The following is a 22,575-nucleotide window of genomic DNA, read 5'->3' on the forward strand; positions in this document are numbered from 1 at the left end:
GCTCTAAGGGAATGCCGACCCTGATCTGACCCCACACCCTGCTTGGCCCCCAGTGTTGTGCACAGACTCCCACTGAACCTCTGGTCTAGATGCTGAGTCTCACATAAGACTGCAGGACAGACACTGCTCATAATAGTGTTTGCCCTCAGAATACCTCCTTATCCTCATTTTTTGCCTGCCTTTATTCTTCCCTGCTCACTATTGGGCCACCTGCTTACTATTGGATCAGCATTCTCAAGCGTTCCAGGAAGGCTCTCTACATACTTGACCCAGCAGGTTGCTGAGAACGGGGAAGGGTGGTGCCGCCTCCCAGCCCCAGCTTCCTCCTGAGTTCTCCCGATGAGGGGAGGGGAGGTGGCACGTTGAGGTGCTCCTTTCCCGGGGCTGCCACACCTGCTGTTCTGAGTTCCCACGTAGGGCTTTTATGTGTTCATCTAGTTCTCATCTCTAGTAGAGGTATTTAGTGCCTAAATACTATAGGTCTTTATGAAATATTTTTTAAACAATGAAAATTTCTTGCTAAAAAAATCTAGCAAGGATTTTATGTTCTCCTTTGTACCCATGCCAGATTTTCAGAAATTTTTCTATGATGAGGGTTTTTTTCCTTTTTAAGAAATCCTTCCTGACATAGTTGTAACCTGTTTCCTCTTTCCTGCTAACTCCCTTCCTTTTGAATTCCTCTATAATTTATGTATAGGCTTGGAAAGTCCCTTATTTCTGGGTTGACCTCCTAGACCCTCAGCATCTTCACTGCATAAGGGGGTTCACTCTGTGTTTCGTAAATAAATGTGTCACAGAAATAATAATGTAGACCAAAGTTCTTCTTAATCAGCAAACCACTGAAAATAATCCTAGTAATGTCTGTTTCCACACATGCGTGGAATGCTACAGACAGTTGCTTCTCTGAAGAATTTTAGCGTTGGTGGGAGAGAAAAGGGAACCCAAAGTTGTAATACAGCACCGTGAGCAAACTAGAGGTGCCCAGGAGACACCCCAACATAGCCTGCAGGGTGGAGGGATCTCAGTGGCTTCCTGGAGCAATGCTGGGTCTGGAAGATGACGGAAGGAGACGTGGCCAGTGGGCAGATGCAGAGTGGGCAGGAAGGACAGCCGTGGCCACTGCGTGAATGATGTCATGGAGATACCACAGTTCACCTTCTCAGGAGCACGTCAGCAGGGCAGGAGCAGAGACTGCGCCCTGGGGGAAGGCAGAAGAAGGCCTGGCCAGGAAGAACAGAGTGCTGCAGCTTGGGGCTTCCAAGCTCTGGAGCTACGCATGCCCTGGCGTAACTGAACCAGATTCGCTTCTAGTAGGATCCGGCTGGTGGCGGGACCACAGGTGGGGGTTGCAGGGAAAGCCTTTAGCCAGTAATTACTATTTTCTGGCAAGAGCTGAGGAGAGCCCACGCTGTGTTATGGAGGGCAGGGTTGGAAAGAAGGCAAGACGGAAAACATTTGGAAGGCACAGTTGATGAATCTCAGCAACGAGAGATGTAGGAATAGAGACGTGTCCAGAGTTCACGGTACCTTCTGGTTTGGGCAGCGGGGCACGAGGCCATGCCTTACATGAGACAACATAGTTTAATAGGGGAGTTTTCAGATAAGAATTCTCGTATTTGGGAGTTGACTCTCTTCCCAACCCGTTCATTACTTTTCTGTGAGTGAAACGCTAGGATTTCTATGAATAACTCTGTTGAGCACCTTACAATTTACAAAGCACTCCCACATGCTGGTTTAACTGCATGAAATTGCTGTTTTCTTAGGTGATGGCCTAGTTAAAAAAGGGTTTTTTCCCCTCTTGTTCCTCCCTCTTCATCCTAGAGTGGGCTTTTTCAACCTCACCATCAACATTTTAAAAAATAGGCTTCATTTTTTCAGAGTCATTTTAGGCTCCCAGACAAAGTGAGCAAAAGGAACAGAGACTAGTGACATTTTTGATGGACACTTCTTGGTCCTGAGCCTTCCCTGTACTGTGTAGAGTGTTCAGCAGTGCCCACCTAGCTGCGACAATGAAAAATGTCTCCAACACTGCCAAATGTCCCCTGGGACCCATCCTCCACCGCCCAGAACCACTGTTCTAGAGACTCAGAGAATATCAGCCAAAGTCAGGTCATGTGATCTGCACAGCAGGTAGAGATTTAATTCAAGATATTTTACTTCCCAGCATACATTCCATCACGAGCTCCTGTTACCGTGGTCGCCTTTAGATTCGTCTTTAACCCATCGCCAGCTACATCTAACTTACTCTTTAATAAAGAGTACATATGCTCAGCTATATGTAACTCGGGTGAAGTGCCCCATCTTTCGACAGGAACGACGTTGTTCATTTTTACATCTACTTGGTCACTTTGAGTCTCTTGTCTTTAATCATACTTTCATTTCTTGCTTTTATTCCCTTAAGTTGATCCGATCTGACACTCACTGCTCTCCCCTGGATGGTCCAGCAGCCAGAGCCTGCTCACAGCCGAGTCTGCGGTCGGCTGTCTTGCGGCTGTGCTCCTGACTTCAGCGTTCTCGTGGATTTCGCACACAGCACTTGTGAGCTTGTGCTCCTTGGAGCTGTATCTGAGGGAATTCTTTGAAACTAGCGTTAATGCAGATTCCTCTAGAAAGCATTTGTGATCATTTCTGCTAGGCACCTAGGGCAACAACAACTGAAGACCACTTTAAACTGTCAGCTGGAGCTGGTGCTGCTGTGTTCACGTGGCGGTGAGCTGAGGCCATGCCCCTGTGCAAAGGCTGGCTGTGGCCACAAATCCCAGGGGATTTCCCATGCTAATGGACCCTGCTTAGCGCCAGCGTTCGACCGTGATTCCTCATCCAGGGGTTATGGGGTCCACCTCAGGCCAAGTGCAGCACCCTGCTGGACTCCCACTTTTGGACCCACTTCTTGGTTCCTGCCTCTGCTTACTCATCTTATTGACTTGAACAAACCTGGCTTGAGACTGGGTTAAAACACATTTCAATGTCCACCAATGGGACAAATGCCCCCTTCTTTAGTGTCACTTTCCACAGCTTTTCTTCCCACTCTTGGACAACAGACAGCCCACACTGACTTGAAGTTCTGAGCGCTTGGTCAGTATTTCCGGTGTTCAGGATGAGGCCCTTTCATCAACCTGCGCAGGCAGTCTGAGCTAGCTGGCTTCTCCCATCTCGTGTGTCCCCTACCACCCTCTCTCCCCACCTGCCACCTGATCATCGTTCCTCTCGGGGCCAGAGCCAGGAGCGAGGAAGAGGAGGGGAGAGAATGGGCTTTGACTGCTCCCCTCTCTTCCCCCGCCTGACCCTTCTCTCCCGGAGGTCCCTGTTAGCGCCGCTCCAGGCAGCGCCTCTGAGGACTTCACATGGCCCCTCCTTGGCCCAGGCCTAGCCTGTAGGAAGCACTAGTGTGTCCGTGGCCAACAAGCCTTGTGCAGACAGGGTCGGCCAGCGCACAGCCTCTCTGCCCTCCTTGCGTTCCCTCCAGATGGTCCCAGTGGGTGCCAGACCTCAGCCAGCTGGTCCCAGGACATCGGCACTCCCCAAGGGGCCCCAAAAAGTCAGCCCTCCTGGGCTGGAACAACATAGGCGGCATCTCCCCAGCACTTTGGGTGGTGGAAAGGAGAGGAAGGGTGCGCTCAGCACAGATGCTGCTGGATTTCCTCCCTCCACGCCCCCTCCTTCACCCTCCAGGCCCTCCTTCGTTCTCAGAGACCTGAGCAGTGCCAGGGTTGTGGAACAGCCTCTCGGTATTTTTTTTAATTGGCGTATAGCTGTTTGTCCTTGAAATTTTCACACAGAGTGTATCTCAGGGAGTTGGTAGAAACTTTCCTTTCAAATGATCAATCCTGAAATCCTGTTTGTTCTAAATTTAACCCTGGAGTTCATCCACTTCCCTTCGGCCACACCCTGCCTTTCTCCTGGCGGCATCCTCAATCTGTTTATTTAACAAGGGCAGCAGATATCCATTTGAATGGTTGCTGGGCGCTGGGCTCTGTGTCACCGCAGCCTCTGGGGATGTTGAAGTTCCTGTCCTTTAGGGCCTTATATTGTGATTGCTGGAGACAAGCATTTAAAAGGTGAAGAAGGCAAGGAAGAAGATGAGGGAGGAGGAGGAGGAAGGGGAGGAGGAGGAATGTGTGGCGGAGAAGAAAAGGAGGAAGAATCACAGATTATCAGAAGTTCTGTAAAGAATATCAGTGTGAGGTGTTCTAGAGAGTCTGGAGAGAGGCCCTGTGTTAGATGGGCTATCCAGAAAGGTCTCTGCAGGGAGGCGCTCATTCAAGCTGGAAGCCAAAGCTTGAGAGGTCGAAGAACAGGGGCCTGGGCAGAGGGAGGAGCAAGGACCCAAGGCTGGAGGTGGGACAGCCTTGGCGGTTCTAGGAATGAAAGGGAGGCCAGGCTGGTGGAGCCCAGGAGCAGCGTGGGGCAGGGTGGGACGGGGGGAGGGGGGTGAGACCCAGGGTCTTTTTGGCAGAGGCAGTGTAGGTAGAATGAGGAGTTTGGGTTTAATTATACTTTCCTGGCAAAAGAGTAAGAAGCCTGGCAGAATTTTAGGTAGACAAGTAGAGGATTGGATTTGGATTTGTGTGGAATGGTCACGGGCAGGCAAGTTAGCAGGTGACCACCCTGGTCTAGAGTGGGGATGGTGGCTTGTCCTGGGTGGACATAGTAGGCGAGTGGGTCAGAGTTGAGACACCCTTTGCTGGACACACCCAGGTCACCCCCTGAGCTTAGACATAGCCTTCTCCCCAGGGTGGGGATGGTGGCTTGTCCTGGGTGGGCGCAGTAGGTGAGCAGGGTCAGATTTGAGACACCCTTCACCAGACAAGCCCAGGAGGTGCTCCTGGCATCCTTCTGCCAAAGCCTCCTGGGCTCTTCCTCCTCTTCAAGGGTAAACTCCGTGGGGCTCTCTACCACCTGACCCAGCACCCCTCCTCTGCCCTGTGACCTCTCCACACCCTCACAGCAGCCAAATGGACCTCCTCAGGACCAGGATCTCTGGCCTTTAGCCTGAGCTCCTGACAGAATGCCCTCGCCTGTCCCTGTTTATCCAGCTGGAGCTCACTCATGGTCACCTGTTAATGTAGTATCACCTGCTAGACTAAGGGCTCCTCTGGGGGACCCCTTGGGGCTCTCTCTCCCCTCTAAAGCCCTTCCTGCCTGGGAGTGAAGGCACCCTGGCTTGTCTGTGCTACCTCCGAGACTGCAGCACCCACTGGGGCAGGAGTCCCTGCTGTGCCCTGCGCCCCAGTTCCCAGGCTCAGCACAGCCCACAGCAGCAGGACCGTAGAAGCACAGACAGCCTGGGCTGATGACTGACACTGGCTCCCGCCATGCTTCCTCTCTGACTCATGCATGCCAAGGTGCACCAGGGAGAGAAGTCATTAATAATTGTTAGTGAGTCACAAACATGAATATGACCAAGCATGCCCCACACAGTCGGTCTTACACACTACCGTTGGCTCTGTTGTTACAGGTCTTGTTTAAATTGTGGTCTCATTTGCCTCATATTTTAAAAATTGTTCTAGTTCTTGAATATTAGCTTTTTTATAGGCTTTTAAGGATGTGAGGTATTTATGGTGTGAAACTGTACCCAACAATTAATAATTTTGCAAATGAAGGCCAAGTGTAGTGGCTCACACCTGTAACCCCAGCACTTTGGGAGGCTGAGGTGGGCAGATAATTTGAGGTCAGGAGTTCGAGACCAGCCTGGTCAACATGGCAAAACCCCATCTCTGCTAAAAATACAAAAATTATCTGGGCATGGTGGCATATGCCTATAGTCCCAGCTGCTTAGGAGGCTGAGGCAGGAGACTCACAGGAGGAGGAGGCTGCAGTGAGCCAAGATCACACCACTGCACTCCAGCCTGGGGGACAGAGTGAGACTCTGCCTCCAAAAACATGTGCAAATGAAATTCTGTCTTTAGAGTTACGTGTTATTTTCTCATCTCACATAATTTACAGGTAGGTGTCTTTGTTATTCCATGTTTGTGGTCACGTTGGAATAAAATCCGACAGTTTTGCAAGTCGTAGATTTACAGGGAACCATCTGAGTGTACTAGGTAAAGGCTCAGCGATTTTGGTTCCGAGGTGGTAAAATGGAGGGGATGAGGAAGGAGGGGGAGCAACTTGGAGATGGCGCCTGAGGACGTGAGGACCTGTCCTGGAAACGCTGGCCCTGTTTCCTTCCCTGCAGCCCCTGGGTCTCTGATGAGTTCTGCTGCCAGCGTCACCTCCCACCTCGGCCTCTTGCTCTCCACCACAGTGGCCATCGTGGTTTGCTCTTCATGATGACACTGTCCTGCCCGCAAGATTGTCACAGGGTTGTCTCCCTGACTCTGTGTCCACCTTCCACGGGCTCTCCTCTGCTGTGCACCCTGCTGCCAGGAGCACTTTCTCCAATGCAAGTGTGTCCCTGTTGTCCTCAGCTTCATGCTTCAGTGGCCCCTTTGCTAAGCTTAGGACAAATGTCATTCCCTCCACCTAAGCCCACACCCTGAGCCCATGCTCTGGCCACACAGTGTCTCTCACCCCAGGGCCTTTGCACAAGATGCTCACTCTTTCTGATCTCGTCTCTGCTTGCCCAGTTTGAAAACCCATCCCACTGTGTCCCTCTAGTCCTTCCTCCCTCTGCGTGGGCCAGCGGCATGTTTGTCTTCTTTAAAGCGTGGCATGTTCTGCTGACTCATAGTGTATTTTCGTATCTGATAATTTGTCACTCGCCTGTGATGATCTTGTGAGAGGGCACAGTGCTGAGTGCAGAGGAAGAGATCATGAAACGCATGATATGCGAATGCATTCAAACAAGTAGTTCTTCCATCCTATAATTATAACTGTAATTATCATCTCACAGCATTTCTACCATAATGTTTTACAAATATTATGACTATTAAATAATCTTTAAGTAATTTTTATAAAAATTTAGATTTAGTGACTAGATTTAAATCTATGGATTAACCAAGTGAATAACGAGTGCCTTGCTCAATCTATCAGATAGGATTCTTTTAAGTGCAAATGACAGAAAACTCAGCTCAATGAAAAGATTTGTTATTTTCCACCAAAATAAGCCTCAAAGGGATTTGGCTACAGAATTGGTTAATGCAGTAACTCAACAGTGTTATCAAGGATCCAGAATGTTTCCAATTTTCTGCTGTGCCATGCTTAGCATGACCTCAGGGGGCCCAGACACCCCCAGCTCTGAGCATCCCATCCTTAAACACTGGCCAGAGGTAAAAAAAGAAACTCACTCCTTTACTTTGCCCTAATTTCCTTTCTTGCTCTGAGGACTTAGGCATTTCTCTGAGCCTGTTTTTTGGTTTTTGGGTTTTGACATGGGCTCTGGCTCTGTTACCCAGGCTGGAGCGCACTGGCATGATCTCAGCTCGCTACAGTCTCTGCCTCCCAGGCTCAAGTGATCCTCCCCCTTCAGCCTTCCACGTAGCTGGGACCACAGTCATGCATACCATATCCAACTAACTTTTGTATTTTTTAGTAGAGAAAACCTGGGTTTCACTATATTGCCCAGGCTGGCCTTGAACTCCTGGGCTCAAGTGATCTGCCCATCTCGGCCTCCTGAAGTGCTGGGATTGCAGGGTCCTGATGTATTTCATACCCGCGTCGGGTCCACGTTGTCCTCTGGGCTCCCACACTGCTCAGCGTGCCTCTGCTTCTCCGACCTGTTCCTGACTTGCGCTGTGGGTCTCTGCTCCCTCCTCCCTCACTAAGCTCTGGTTCCCATTTCCCTTTCCTTTGAATTAAGTTCCCTTGGTCTCCTGCTTTTCGTGTCTCTCTTCTGGTCGTTCTCTCTCTGTGTTGCTGCTGTTGATTTCTGTATGCCCTTCCTCATTCGGCGGGAGAGATGGGAAACCTTCTCACAGTCCCCTGACTTTGCCCTGTTATTCCTTAGCCTGGGACTCCCACCTCCTCTTGTCTGTCCAGGAAATATATTCCATCATCTTTTTATCCTCAGGGCTTCAGAGCAAAGGCCATCTCCTTTTTGACTTCGCCAGTTAAAATTGCCTTCTCATTCCTCTCTTACGGGCAGGCATTTCTTTCACATCACATAAAAACGGCATCAACGTTCTCAGTTCACTCACCTTCTCTTCCATATGACTGTGAACTTCTTGGGATGCCGTAATCATTTTGTGTCCCTAATGAAAGCCACAGTGCCAGATGTTAGTAGGTGCTCGATAATCACTTGCAGAATTGCACTGACCACACCTCAGCTAATCTGGTGCTCAGAGGTAGCAGGAGCCGTGGCATTCAGTCTCAAACTGTGTGCTTGAGTCACAGAAAATGTGGGACACTCAGAAGTCTACCAAGCTCTTTATCTTCTCTTCAGCCCTCTCCCATTCCATCATCTGGGCAAGAGCCTTTGTCAAGTTCACTTTTCTTTTCTGGTATTTGGTATGGATAATTGGGATGTAGGTTGCAATGGGTCTTGATATTATACCTACTCCAGATTTATTGGTTTTGGAGGATTTCATTATACAAACACATGAAGTAGTATTCAGTGATAACTTGAGATTGTGGTATACCTGCATTTTACCAGGACAAAAAGGCAAACAGGTTTATTGTTCTAGCAGTGAATTCCATGTTTGAAATCTGATTTTCCCCCCAAGTTCAACAGAACAGTTTTGTTGCCTTCAAATTTGAGGAACTCATGAACGTCCCATGAGATATTTCCTTTCCAGTTTTGTCTGATCAGGTCAAAATGCTCTTCTTGGTACAACACAAGCCTTGGCTTAGGCCTGCCTCGGGGCTTTTGTCTCGAACAGGATGCCCACTGGTTGGTATAGTTGCCATTCTGCACTCCTGTCTCTGGACAGTATCACCTGCTCCCCTTCTGAGGCAAGCATGGTCGGGTTGGCCCTCCCTTATCTCTGGAGTCTGTGTCCAGTCGCAGGTCCATCTACTGCTTCCCACGCTGGGTCCAGTATTTGCCTAGAGCTAGGATTTTTGTGTTTGCCTAGAGCTAGGATGCCTGAGGGTTCCAGCAGGGACACAGGGCACTAAAAGGCTGGCTCTGAGAGCACAGGTTACTACCTTCCCAGCAGAACATTAAAGGAAGCAGGAAAACCAGTTTTTATGGGCACTCAACTGGCACATCCTCTTGAAAAGCAGCAAAAAGCGGTGTTTGGTGTCCTTGTGGGGTCCTGCACTTCTGCTTTTAAAGGAAAATAGTCCTTATAGATCCTTTAATACGTCATATGAAAATCAATTACACTGTTAAAATTCACAAAGCACTCCCATATCCGTGATCTTGCATAAGCCTCTTGGTATCCAGTAAGGGAGATGAGGCAAGTTTCACTCGGATTTTCCTCTTAGAGATGAGCCGTGTAACAACGCGCAACGGTACCCAAGTTCACCAGGCAAGGATGGAGCCGAACTGTCCCCCTGCTTCCACTCCGGAGCAGCGCCACTCAGCGCCGGTCTCCAGGACACCCAGAGAGCCTGTCTGAGCAGCCTCAGCCCGGAGGCAGCGTGAGCTTAAAGCTCTTATTTATTCAAGGACATTCTGACCTCTCTGCCCACCTTAGCCAAAATAGCCTGCCACAAGTATTAGCGCGACGTCTGACCAGTCCAGGAGGCAAAACAACGCGAGGATGTCCGCAGTTCGCACTGCGGACAAGCAGGACCCGTCGGCTCTCCCACGCTCGTCTCCGGTCTTTGCCGGTGGTGACGGTGTTAGGTCGGGAGCTCCTTTCTCCGCGCTTCAAACACAAACTCCACGCGTGCAGGAGGGAAGCAGAGGCAGCTGCGCGGGATCGCCAGCCCGCAGATCCCAGCTTCCTGCCGCCCTGGGGGAAAAACCGATGTTTCCCCGTAAGGCAGATCCCGAGCGGCGCTGCCGGCAGCAGTGGGCCTGAGGGCCTTGCCCTAGACCCGGGTCACCGCGCCCCGGGTGTTCCCAGTGCGGGCCTGAGAAGCCATCGGTGTAGACGTTTCCTAGAGCGGGCGGCGAGGAGGGCGGATGCGTCTTTGTTCTGCAGCCGCGGGAGGGAGCCCCCGCCCTCGGGCGCCTTTGTCCGCACCGGCAGAGGGAAGCGCCGTCCGGGGGGCGGCTCCAGGCCGGGCTGCAGGGCCCGCGGCCCGGGGAGGGTGCCCTGCTCGCTGCGCGCTGCGGTTTGGGTTGGGTTTTCCAGAAGCGTTTGCCGGTCAACAATTAAGTTTGGTTCGGCAGAGAAAAACATGACAAAGTGTGCATAGGGGTGTTTTAAGAAGGAAAACGTAATGACGGCCCCACAATGGAAGGAAGAGCAGACGGGCCGAAGGTGCAGGGAAGGGACCCCGCGACCCGCGGCTCCGGAGCAGCTGCACAGCCCGCCCCAGCCGGGAGCGGTTTTGGGCCGAGGCTCATTAGGCATGCGGCGGCCACGGGCGCTGATTGGCGGACAATATTGTGGGCGGGGCCGTGGGCGGAACCGTGCGGGGGCGGGGCTGCCTGGAGCTGGTACTCCTAGGAAGGAGTAGAAAGAGGAGGAGGGATGAGCACCTGGAGCCGCAGGGCCACGCTGCTGATTGGAGGTCTCGGCAGACGTGGGGCACTCCTGGGCGCGGCGGTGGGCTCTCATTGGCAGTGCTGGTGGTGGGCGGGAACGGGCGGGGCGGTGAGCGCTGATTGGTGGTAGTGGTGAGGCGGGGCGGAGGAGGAGGAGGTGTGCGTGCCGGGGCGGGAGCGGCGGGTGCTGATTGGCGGTAGTGGCGGTGGGCGTGGCGTGGGCGTGGCGCTTGGCTGGCGCTGGTACTCGCAGGGGAGGCGGAGGGAGAGGCGGAGGGAGCGCCTGGGGCCCCGGCCGCGGTGGCGGGCGAGGCCTGCCCTTTGTGACCACAGCCCGCGCCCCACGCCCCGCGCCCATGGCCGCTGCGCCCGGCTCCCCGGCCACGCGCGCCTGCCCGCGGACCTGAGCCCCGCGCCTGGGATGCCAGGGATGCGCGTGCCCCGGCCCTGCGGCTGCTCCAGGCTGGGCGCGGGGCGATGGACCTGAACATGAAGAAGTTCGCGGTGCGCAGGTTCTTCTCCGTGTACCTGCGCAGGAAGTCGCGCTCCAAGAGCTCCAGCCTGAGCCGGCTCGAGGTAATGCGGCCACCCTCGGGGCGCGCAGGTGCCGGGCGCGGAGCGGGCGGTGGCCGTCCGAGCCCGCCTCGCTACCCCTGGGTGGACCCGAGACCCGTCGGGGAGTTCAAGTTACTGGAAAGCTAGTCCGGTTCCGAAAACGGAACCAAATGGCCCCAAACGATGTCGCTGGGACTCCGTAGTAATTGGGCGGTCCGTGGGTCCTCGCGGGGGTCAGCTCCACCCGCGCTGCATTTCCAGCTCGTTTCTCTGCCGCCGTCTGCAGGAGTGTGGGGTGGTCCCCTGTGGGCCACAAGGTGTCCCGGGTGAGGAGGGGGCTTCTCTGCAGGTGGACCGTGCATGGCACAGGGCGTTCCGCGGTGGTCCATCAAAGTCCCGAGTGGAGAGGCCCCTCAGCTCCGCCCTCCGAGGCTCCGATCAGGTGCTGTCACAGTGCCGGGCCGGCAGGTCCCACCTCATCTTGCAGCTCGCTCATGCATTTGAAGTCAGCGTAGAATTCACAGAACGGGAAAGAACGGGCAGCAACACAATCTACTCAGGCGTCTCGTCTAAAACGGCGCTCGGGAGCGAAGCGCCTGATGCAATATCCCGCAGCGTCGGGGTGGATACACTTTCGTCCTGAAAACCCAGGGTGCTCCCAAAGCACTGTCCTTTCTACCTGTCCGGCATCTTGGCATCTTAGGGTGTCTTTGTGGATGGTTCTCTTGTTGTGTTTTTTATTTCAACCATCAAATCTTGTTCTCTTAATTCTAGTATCCAAATCACATTGTTGAATCCATAGATGACAAAACAGTGAAACGTGTTTAAGTGAAAAACAGACATGGTGATGGGAGACTGAGGCTGTGACCCAAAGATTTCGCCCGACACTGTCCCGCCTTTGCCTCTAGGCTGGCACCTGTAGGGTTTTGGTTGGTTAGTTTCAACTAGAATAATCTCAAATGTTTCATCTTGGTTGTCTTTGTCCCAGCTGCCATGATACTAGACATAGGCATGCGTTTTGTAACAATCCAGAGATTTCTAAGCAGAGCTCAGGAATAGACATAAAAGAAGAGAATTACTTGTTTGAAAAGTTTCTCTTATGGCATCCCTTAATCAGAATTGGAAGTACTAGATAGGATAGGCATGGCCGGTTCCCGAGGGTAAAACACATCTTTCAAACAAAACTGTTAATCCAGTACTGGAGGAGGACTTGCTTTAAGTCTAATATTGAGAGAAATTCAGCAACCCCTCAGTGAGACAAATCATTTTCCTGGAACACAGGCATTTAAAAATCTAAAGTTGACAAGATCAGAAACTGAGAACAGTATTTATCTTTACCCAGATACATGTTTTTATTTCCTGTTTCATCACAATGCCAGTTTATTAGACAACTCCTCATCTCCTTCCATTTATTGCCTTTGCCAAGAAGAGGCAAACTCTAGACATTGTTTATGAAGAGCAGCTCTAGACACTGGCTGACCGGTGGGAGTTGAGGAATCTACCTGTAGGATACACACGTCTCTGGTGTTAGGGTTCAGCTGGGAGGACCGGGCTGTGGAAGTGCCTCCAAAAAGAAGACAGTGGGAAACAAGGTGGGGATGGGAATAGAAACAAAGTTTCTTTGATGTACAAATACAGTTTCCAGAAGTCATACATAAACCTTCAGCGATGCAGGAGGTCAAATGGGCTGAAAATAAATGTAATCTAATAGATAATCAATTAGTGTGTCCTATGTGCTAGGTCCTGTACTAGGTGGTGGAGGTCTCATTAAGATGGTTAGTACCAATACAATGCTCTCTTCTTTACAAATGCATTCCCCAGCTTTCTGTTATTTGATGATTGTAAAAATCGGGGTCGCATGTGTTACTATCCTTATTCTATCGCTAAGGGGGAAAAAAACCCTGAGAGATTGAAAGTCTTGTTAAAATCTTTCCGAGAAATTCATTCTGCAAGTGTATATGGAGGACCTGGTCTGGGCTGGTCTTTTTCTGGGCACTGCATCCAGAAAGACACAGGACATAGAAGTCCTGGCCTCAGGGCACTTCCACCCAGTGAGGAGTCTCACAAACAGCCGACTTTGTGCCCCAGTGCAGTAAGTTCCTCCCCAGCTCCTACCCATACTTCAGAAGGCTGCCTGTTCGTTTGTGTGTTCACAGCTGGTTATAGGCCAAGAAGCACTCATCAAAAAATGTAAAACTGAGCAGGGGAGGTCTGTCAATGGATTGTGGTTGAGAAATAGGACACACAGTACTGAACACAGATGTGTATTTCCTCTGTTTGGATGAATGAAAAAGATAACTTGTTTTATAATAGGAAACATTTTAAAAGTGTTTCTGTGAAATTTATATTTTGAAATATACAGAGACCTTGTAAAATTTTGTTATTTGAAATTCAAAGTCTCGTGACATAAACAGGAAACTATCGTAGTTACTTTAAGGTGAAAACAATATCTTCATTTAAAAGGCTTTCAGAGAGAGACTCAGTCCTAATGTTTTCATACTTGATTTTATTTATTTATTTTTTTTAAATAGTAAGAAATTTCTAAAGTTCCTTCTTTTTTTTTTCCTCTCTTTTACATTTATGCTTGGCAAAAGTTCTCTGAACATGCTTGATTTTAAAATAAATTTTACATCTATAACCCAACATTTGCTAAACCCTAAGTGACAGAGAAGCCAGGTTACTTAATCATATTTGGAAACAGTTTATGAATTACAGATTAAAATGAAATTCACTGAAATATTTTGTCATCTGTCAGCGTAGAATCAAGTGAGTAGGCCAAGTCATTAACTCTGGCAGATATAACTTTGGGGGTTTCCAAAGGAAAACTGGGTATCTTGCATAGACTTTCATGGATGTGCCCCAGAAAGGAAGGTGTCAGGTCTCAGTGCCCACAAGACCCTCACCCCCAAGACAGCTTTGCTTTCAGGCCATTGGCAGTATTGCCTAAGAACCAGGACACATTGCTGGGCAGAGTAACCTGCGTCTCATCCAACAGTCCATTTTATAGATGAGGAAATGGGGCAGTGGCCCATTTGCTAAGCTGGAGTTCCCATCATCCAGCTGGGACAGGAAACCCTCTCAGTGTCTGTCCTATAAGTCAGTGCACTTATCTACAAATATGTTACCCATGCCAGTTGCCAAGAAGCTAAGGTGGCTTTGAGAGCAAGGAAATGCACTGCCTGCAGCATCCTAACTTAGCCGAACCATAGGTCCACTGAGCTGAAAGGAATCTTCTCCCCACCCAACCTTCCCACACACCAGTAGAGCCTCAAAAGATGGGCTGTGCAAGCTCCAAAGCTTTGCTTATATTTCTTCCAAAAGGGAATGTAGATTTTAAATGAATTAAAAGTGATATTGTAACTCAAGGAAAGACTTCAACCAATTTGCTAAAGGTGTCAATACGCAAAGTCATTTCATTAGCAAACAGTTATTAGTGTGGAGTTACCAAAGCCAGAGGGGTAACCTATTATTTGACCTATTTCAGCTGAAACTGGAGTTTCTCCTGAAAGACAGCAGGGAGTGAATGAGGAAGGCAAAATGTGAGGATTTACCTGGGATATTGCTAGTGATGAACCGCTGAGTGGATAGGAGAATTTCGTTTTATTATTTCTATTTGCTTAATTCATACACTCAAAAGATTTTAGCACATACCATGTGCATTGTGTTAAGCAACTGGGATAAAAATAGGATCCCTGCCCTCAGTGAGCTTAATGTCTAGCAATAAAGGCAAACAAGTCAAAAGAAGCTTGCTGTTAGGGTGTAAGTGCTGTGAAATTATTGGCAACTTTGGATTTAAATGGTCTAATTAGATCAATTGCCAACTTATTCCTATTTCTGGTGGTCACAGATCATCGGAATTTATCTGTGTGTACGTATAAAGATATTTTAATTGCTCATTCCTTTTAAGGAAAACATGGTATCCTAATAAAGGAAATTTGAAGGGACTCTTAGCAAGCATCGGAAACAACATTGGCTCCAGTCGTGTATAAAAAGAAAGCTTCCTGGAAAGTTTGCCATCAAGGCTTGTTTTGGTGCTTGTGAGGTGAGCTCTTCTAGGTCTTGGGTGGTTTCCAAGAAATCCATTTGTAATTAAGATAATTTTCAGGAACTCTCAATATTTTGTTTATCCTAATTTTATTAGATTTTCTGACAGCAAAAAAAAAGAAAAAAGAGGGGACCACAATAAATAGTCCATATTAGTAAATACTGAATTTGTTCATCTTTTTGCTCATTTACATACATCATTCTATTTTAAAGACATTAAGCTTAATTCCTTATTTGTGGTCACAGTTTCTGTGACATGCCTTATGTCTGGAATTTCATTATCTACTTTCTCTCTTTACATTCCAGAAAACTCCCCGAGTATTGTTGCTTTTTAAAACTGTGTGAAAAGACAGCTAAATGTAGTGAGATTTTGCCCCTTTTGCTTTGCCCATCCCTTTCCATAAGCCCATGTACTGTGTTTGACCACACACCCAGCACAGCAAAGACTATTCAGACTGTTTCATGCCTTTACAAGTAGAAGAATGAAATGGAAGCACACTAAATAAACATGGGAACATCTCTTCACATCCTCTGACTTACCATTTACCTGGGATTTCATTCTGTTTCTCACATGGGGAGTGAATAGCTTCTTAGAAGTGGCAAATTCATAGTGGGTGGGGGGAGTATGAACTCTCTGAGGCGTCTTCCAGGGCCACTGGCATCAAGGGGAAAGGGAGGAGAGAGGCTTTGGGGCTGTAGCTTCAGGATGAAGGCAACATTCAGGCCAACCAGAGATGTGTGCTGCATTGGAGACCTTCAGGAAGCTGCCAGGAGAGAGTGCTCCTTTGATGTGGGGGGCCGGGACGAGTGGATTTGGCATGACATGGAGTTAGTAGGAACCAGTAGTTGAACCAGAAATACGCTACCTTTTTTGCTCCAAGGATCTGTGCTTGTTAAATAAGCTGAGCTGGTCTAAGACTAGCCACATTCTCTAGAATGCTCTGCCCTTATTTCTGATTACACTGAATTATGCTGTGTTGCATTTTCTCAGCATTCTATGTTTGCTGATATATTTTCACTAGTAAAAGCTATCACGTTGAACTCAAATAAGTAAAAATTATCAACAAATAGGCTGTTAAGCTACAGTGTGATTTAATCAAGTAAACGGATCAGACACAAATATATTCCGTCTGAAATACTGTTAATCACATCTGACTTGCAGCTGCGTGAGAAGCCTTGCCTTCTGACTGCTTAGCTCAGGGAAATAATGGTGCAGCTATAAGGAAGCCGGAGGCACCTACACATCAGGGCGTGGGGACAAATGTGACTCACCACACACCTAGGATTTACTGCCAAGCAGGCCAGAAGCAGTGCTTCAGGCCAGCCAAGATGTGTACCTGTTGTTATGCAGTCATTTGCATATGTTATGCGGTTATTTGCATATATTCCCAGAGATGAGTTAGAGGGTGTTCCCAAGACCGCGGCTGATCTGAGACCTGTACCTGATTCCAGTCTGCGAGTGATCCATATCCAGTCTCCTCAATGAGCCTTGGTGTGCAAAGCTCCCAGGCTGGCTGGTTTGCCCTGGCCTTGCCCCGTGGAGGGAGGAGTCTGCAGCCATGGAGCAGGTAGCATCCCGTTCCCCTCGCCCCTGCATGGCGCCAGTCTCTTCCATGGGATGTGCCTGACCTTGCCGGCTGCCCCTTCTCCCTGCCACCTCACACTGCCCTCGTGTCCTTGCTGTCTGCCTTGTCAAACCACTGAATCCTTTTGAGAATCTGTCTCCCCAGGTACACGGTAGGGGTAGCCTTGTAATAAGGGTTATCTTCAAGTTAGTAAATGCTTCAGCAGTGAAATGTGCCTTGTCAGGAAAGAGTTTACACTTGGCATCTGTGGTGTTGCACAAAGCTCACTTTGGTTACACCGGTTCTGTGAAGGTGCTTGTGCTGCATTATGGGGGGAAAGTGTTTTTGCTCTCCTGCCAGCCTCCTTCCTTGGCCCTTTGAATACACATCTGTTTCAAATTAGTATTATCACCATGAAACTAGCTTTTCCTAGGTTATAGCTATGTTAAGCTTACATACAATGATGGTTTAATCTTTGATACTGTCATTTTAAACATAATTCGTGGGAATAGCCCCTCTTGGAAAACACACTTGTTTTCCTCGCTGTTTCTGGTGTCAGCCCACAAGAAATGGCTGAGTGGGGCCGTTGGGAGAAGGGAGAAGGCATTGGTGGAAATTATCCAGCTTTTTAGAGAAAGGAATTGTTTCTCGGTTCCATTATTCTGTCTTCTGTATGAAATTAGCAAGATTTTTTAAAAAAATGAATCGCAGATTAGTACTTAGGTATTGGCCGTGTATTTCCTCCTGTCGCCAAAGAAAAGAAGGGCTTGGATGAGACTGGCAATAAGAAAAGCAGGCCTCATACCTGTGGAATGATTCGTGTGCTGTATTTTCAGTCTGAATTTTCAGATGGACGTTAGCCAAAATGCAAGCCCGGGGCCCGCCGTGGAAAGCATTTTCTGTGCTCCAAGTGCACTGTAACATTCTTTGCACCAAGGCATCTTGGCCACACATCCTGCCAGCGACCTGTGGGCTTGCAGCTTTTACTCATTAAACTGTGAGGCCGAATTTATAAGAGGAGTGGGCCAAAGGATTTTACTTTGAATGACTTTATTTTGGAACGGTTGTGGTAGAAATGCTCTAGCGACTGCTTAAGAAGCTCACACAGGTCCCAATTTGAATGCCGTTAGCCCAGGATGATTGCAACTTCTCTAGAACTGGGGTTGGATATCATATGAGCTTCCAAATATAGTCTTACATCCAAAATATTGTGTGAGAATCTCTTTCTAAGGATGAAAAACCAAAGAAGCCTCTTCTTCTGAACGGTGGATAAAACACAAGAGCAGTAGGGAAGTTGCCTTTGAGAGGCCTCTGAATGAGAGAAGCTGGGAGCTGGGCAAGACTGGGATGAGGCAGGAAGCTCCAGGGGTTCCGCAGGCCCTCCAGGAGCCCCAAGACTCGCAGACCACGTGGCTATCAGCTCCTGCAGGCACCAGGGGCCCTGGGCTCCCTGTCACAGGGTGAAGCCCCAGAGAGACCGGGGCGTTCTACACTATGCTTGCAAAGGTGCCTTGGGAAAGCCTCTTGCCTGTAACTTGCTAAAGCAACTCTGTTGACTGGTTGACTTTGAAGATAGCAAAGGAAAGAAACACAAACAAAACAACTTTTAAAGGAGCATTTATTTTTAGAACACCTTTGACTTCTTGAATTCCTGGTTTGTCATCACTTTAGAGACAGAACAGATAGGCTGCGGGAATCCAAGTGGTGACTGTAGCTGACTGCCTTCATTCCAGAGAACCCGAGACACAGCATGAGGTTGGGTCTGTCTCTTATTTCTAGATCTTAGCATAGAGAAATATAGTCTTGGATTATGACGTGTGACTCAATCAAGTCCTTGTAGAGTACAACCCAACAGAAAAGAGGAAACACTTTCCATCCGATGGCATCTATCAGAGCCCCTACGCACAGGGCTTGTGCGCACAGCGTCCAGTGTGTCTCTCAGGGTTGAAAGCGTCTAGACCTCTGTCCTAACGTCTTCACGTCACACTACAGTGTCGAGGCTCATGTCCCTGTCCAGCAACTGATGTAGGGAAGGGAGTGTGATCTGCTAAAGTGAGCTGGCCACAGTCACTCTGTGTGCATGCTACAGGAGAAGAGATGAATGTCTGAGACGCCCACCCTAACTTCGCGGAGCTTGGAGATAACAGAAGTGGTGGACATTTGCCCAAATTGCCGTGAGAGTTACAGAGCAGTGCCTGTGTTTTCATTTTACTGTCTCCACCTCCCACTCAGCCGGGGTGAGCCAAACACAGAGCCTCTCACCACCTGTGAGCCTGATCTTCTAGTGACGATCACTCTTTTCCTCTGTCTCACCCCTGCCCACGTTGACCTCACTCCAGGTCGCCTTTCTACCCCAGGGATCTTCCCTTCCCGAGACTCTCAGGCCCTGCCCACACTCTTCCACACCAGACTTCCTGCTTTGCGTGGCTCTGCCCTCCTCTGCGGTTGGATTCAGGGCTGTCTCTTTGGGAGATTCTGGCCCAGCAACACTTAGATCTGGACAGGACTTGGGAAGAGGAGTCCGTTGCTCTGTGGCTATGGGTATAGTCAAGCTCACTGCATCTGAGTCCAGGCTTAGAGGCGGTAGTTTGTGCTCAGATCACAGAAGAGAGGACGCACCTTGACGGTTTTTTCCTTCTGATGTGGCTCGGTCACCCTTGGTGGTAACATTCTGGAGTTTTAAGGAGTGTCCTGAATCACACGTCCCCTGCATGGCCAGGCTCTGGGTGTGCAGAGCTGCACGTTCTCTCAGCTGTCGGGGCAGAGCGCACTCGTTCTCCCTGATGGTGTCATCAGCTTGGAACCCACAATACTTCTTTGCCGTTTGTGAATTTACAGAAAAATTCAGGCTGATTTGTAGCCTATGGTGCTAAAAATGCTGGTGAAGCTCGTGTGGAAGGAACATGCCACTGGCTGATGCCACAGGTGGGACTCTGTGTGCTCAGTGGCCATGGACAGCTGTGGTTTTGTGGGACCGTTGCCCGTGATCCACACGTGGCCATTCTCCGTGTAATGCACAGCTTCTGGGTTAATGTGTGCAAAGTCCTTGGAGGCCATTTAGGACATTTTATCTTAAGAATTAGCCATGGACTGACTATTAACTACGTGCCTAAAAATTTTCAGTAGGACTTGGGTATAGAGGGTTAAAATGCAGACAGAAAGTGGTGCTTACCTGAGACCCGTGGAGTAGGAGGTCATTGAAACCATCGCGGAAGTCAGATTACTCAGAAGCCACAGAGGACCGCATGGTGGCATGAGGTAGTGCTGGCACTGGACCTTTTACAGACTGACTACTGTTTGGCATTGAAAATTTTTCTATGGAAAAAACGTCTAATCTAGGCTCATGATATAGCTGACAGCGTTATTCTGCAATAAAAATTTTGGGAAAAAAATCTCCAAACTACTTTGATTACTTAAAAAATTTTTAAAGCAACAAAATATCTTAAAAGATTGAGAAACTATCAACATTTTTTAAAAACGTGCAGATTTCCACATGTATTAATGCTGGTAATTTTTAAGAAATAGAGAAACAGAAAAAGTCAATCAGGATTTTTCTTTTAAAAGCTGATACTTCTAGAAGAATAGGTCTTATTCTAGGAAGATGGCCTTCGTGACATGGCTGTTAGAGATTTCTAGTGAGATTTAAAGTCTCTGACTCCTGGAGCTGAGTTTCTGTGATGAATGACTTTCCTCTGCAGTGTTCCTGCCCGTGACCGCCTTCGGCCCATGATGGAGTGATGGCGTGGGCACCGGCACCTTCTCTCAGGTCGAGCTGGGCTGTGTCAAGGGCTCTCCTGTGCCTGTACCCGTGAGCCTTCTGGGCTCATTTCTTTCTCCCACGTGCATTTGTTCCTCTTCCTCTTGGGTGCTAGGTGCCTTGGCGCACCTTAGATTAGGAGCGTCAGGCACCTGCTGTCAGGGGCCTCGGTGGCTCTGGGCTAAGTCGGTGCTGTGGCTCCTGCCAGGCCCCCACCACGAGCACCACAGCAGGCTCGCCGCCCTGTGCGAGCCCAGGTCTCTGGGGCAGAAGTCCCACCACACCACATGTGGCCATCAGGCCCTGCTCCAGGCTGACCGGACCCCCGCATGCAGCTCAGAAGCTGTGGGCCTGGGCCCTGGCCTGGCGGAGGAAGGAGGGGAAGGCTGGACCTGCAGCCCAGAGCCTTTGGAGCTGTTTCCTGGAGTCAGGGCCGGGGGTCTGCATGTTTGTCTTCCTCTCTCGAGCCTGGCTATCCCTAGGCTATAGAAGGCGGGCCGTGCACCTGCCGGAGCTGTTCACAGCCACACTGCCATGTACCTGGACACGTGTTGCTGGGCAGGAGTGACTTGGTTGAATGGCTTCGGGCAGGCATGAGCGCTGGTGCTGGTGGGCGGGGCGGGCTCCATTAGTGGTGCTGGGGATTTCTCCTACAGTCGATGAGGGGAACCGTTGCCTGCGATCCCTGTGTCGGGGTGGGGGCTTTGGAGGTAACCCCCATGATGTGAATCTTGTCTCTGCTATGTGGCACTCATATGACTTTGACAAGGTCACCAGTGGGACCTTCTTGAGGCTGTTTTCTTCTCTGTAAAATCAGCATGACGCCTGCCTTACAGGGTCTGATCTGGAATCAGTGAAACTCCGTGCAGAGTGTTGGGGGCTCTCAGGCGGCAGGCAGGTCAGCTGGGGTATGGTGTGACTGCCACCTTCTCCCCACCAAGGCTGCATCCCCGCGTCCCACACATAGTGGGTGGCAGGGTACCACAACAGACTCGAGAGGCCTGGCACAGGGCCTGCTGTCACAGGGTTGGCCATCTAGAAAGCACCGTCATGTAGGCTGAACAGCAGGGAATGAGAATGACTGCACTGAGGGCCGTGTGTGCTGGGAGCCGCCTCCCAAATGCACCAGATCCGTCCGCTCGCTCACAAAGGGCACAGAACTGGCGGAGTCCTGTGCTAAGTGGGCAAGTCCCCAGCTGTGTCTAGCCCCGGCAGGCGACACAGGGGACTGAGTGCTGGGCCGGGCTGTGTGCTCTCCCTTTCTGATGCTCGAGACTCCCCTCAGGGCACTTCGGTGCGTCTCAGGGATGGTCTGGGACAGGCCAGAGCGGGGAGGGGAAGAGAGATCCCAGAGACCTCACCCAGCCCTTGCTGCTGCTGTCGCCTGCCTGGTGCAAGTGGAGCGGGCACACGGTGCATGGGCGCTGTTGGCCTGTGTGCCCTGGGTTTGCATTTCAAGCGGGAAAGGCCGGGAATCTCGGAGGCCCCAGGCGATCGGCAGGTCTTTCTGATGTGACTGGGCAGCTCAGCTGGGCTCTCGTCCACTGCTTCCCTTCATTGAAAAGAAAAAGGCGTCCCCTCTGATACCTTCCGAAATCTTAACATGCTTTCCCTACGCCTCCCTTTATTCCGATTCTTCTTCCTCCACGTTTCCTTTTTACTTGTGTGACCTATGACCAAAATACTGTGCCAAGGGGTCCACAGTGGCTGGAATGCCAGCATGGGGGTGTGTCACATGACGTTCTTTCTGGTGGGCGGGGCTCAGTCCCCAGAGGAACATCTATGCCCATTTCCCAGTTAGATGAGTCAGCTGAGAGGGAACGTTGATTATTAGAACTGAAGTTTGAAAAAAGGCGCTAATGAACAATGTGGCCGCATCCTGCTGGGATCTCAATGGCAGGAAATAAAGTAGAACTAGTCGGGGCCTGGGCCACAGGGCTTCATCCGGCAGAACCCCATGCCCAGCCCCCACACAGGTGCTCAGGTGTGGGCCCCTGGTTTCCTTGGTGGGTGTGGAAGGCTAGATAACAGCTCTTTGGCAAAGCCACAACCTAAGCCTGGAACCTGGAACTGTTCCCATATGTGGCAAAATGGACTTTGTAGGTGCGATCAAGTTAAGGACCTGGAGGTGGGGTGATGTTCCTGGTGGATCTGGGGGGGATCTGGAGGTG

General features: G+C 49.9%; 1 protein-coding gene across 5 annotated transcripts in view; it reads left to right on the forward strand.

Moving 5' to 3' along the window:
- RPS6KA2 (ribosomal protein S6 kinase A2) overlaps positions 1-22,575 on the forward strand; it is a 457,145-nt gene that overhangs the window by 229,699 nt on the left and 204,871 nt on the right. The window contains exon 1 of one of the 5 annotated variants that reach the window (XM_017508304.2): positions 10,704-11,059. The exons of the other annotated variants lie outside the window; for them this stretch is intronic. Within the exon in view, the coding sequence (XP_017363793.1) occupies positions 10,961-11,059 (99 nt within the window). The 5' untranslated portion in view covers positions 10,704-10,960. Of the gene's footprint in view, positions 1-10,703; positions 11,060-22,575 lie in introns of those variants that run through there. 5 annotated transcript variants of the gene reach the window in all.

This window comes from Cebus imitator, unplaced genomic scaffold (assembly GCF_001604975.1).
Source record: "Cebus imitator isolate Cc_AM_T3 unplaced genomic scaffold, Cebus_imitator-1.0 Scaffold389, whole genome shotgun sequence".
In the NCBI taxonomy this organism is placed as follows: domain Eukaryota; kingdom Metazoa; phylum Chordata; class Mammalia; order Primates; family Cebidae; genus Cebus; species Cebus imitator.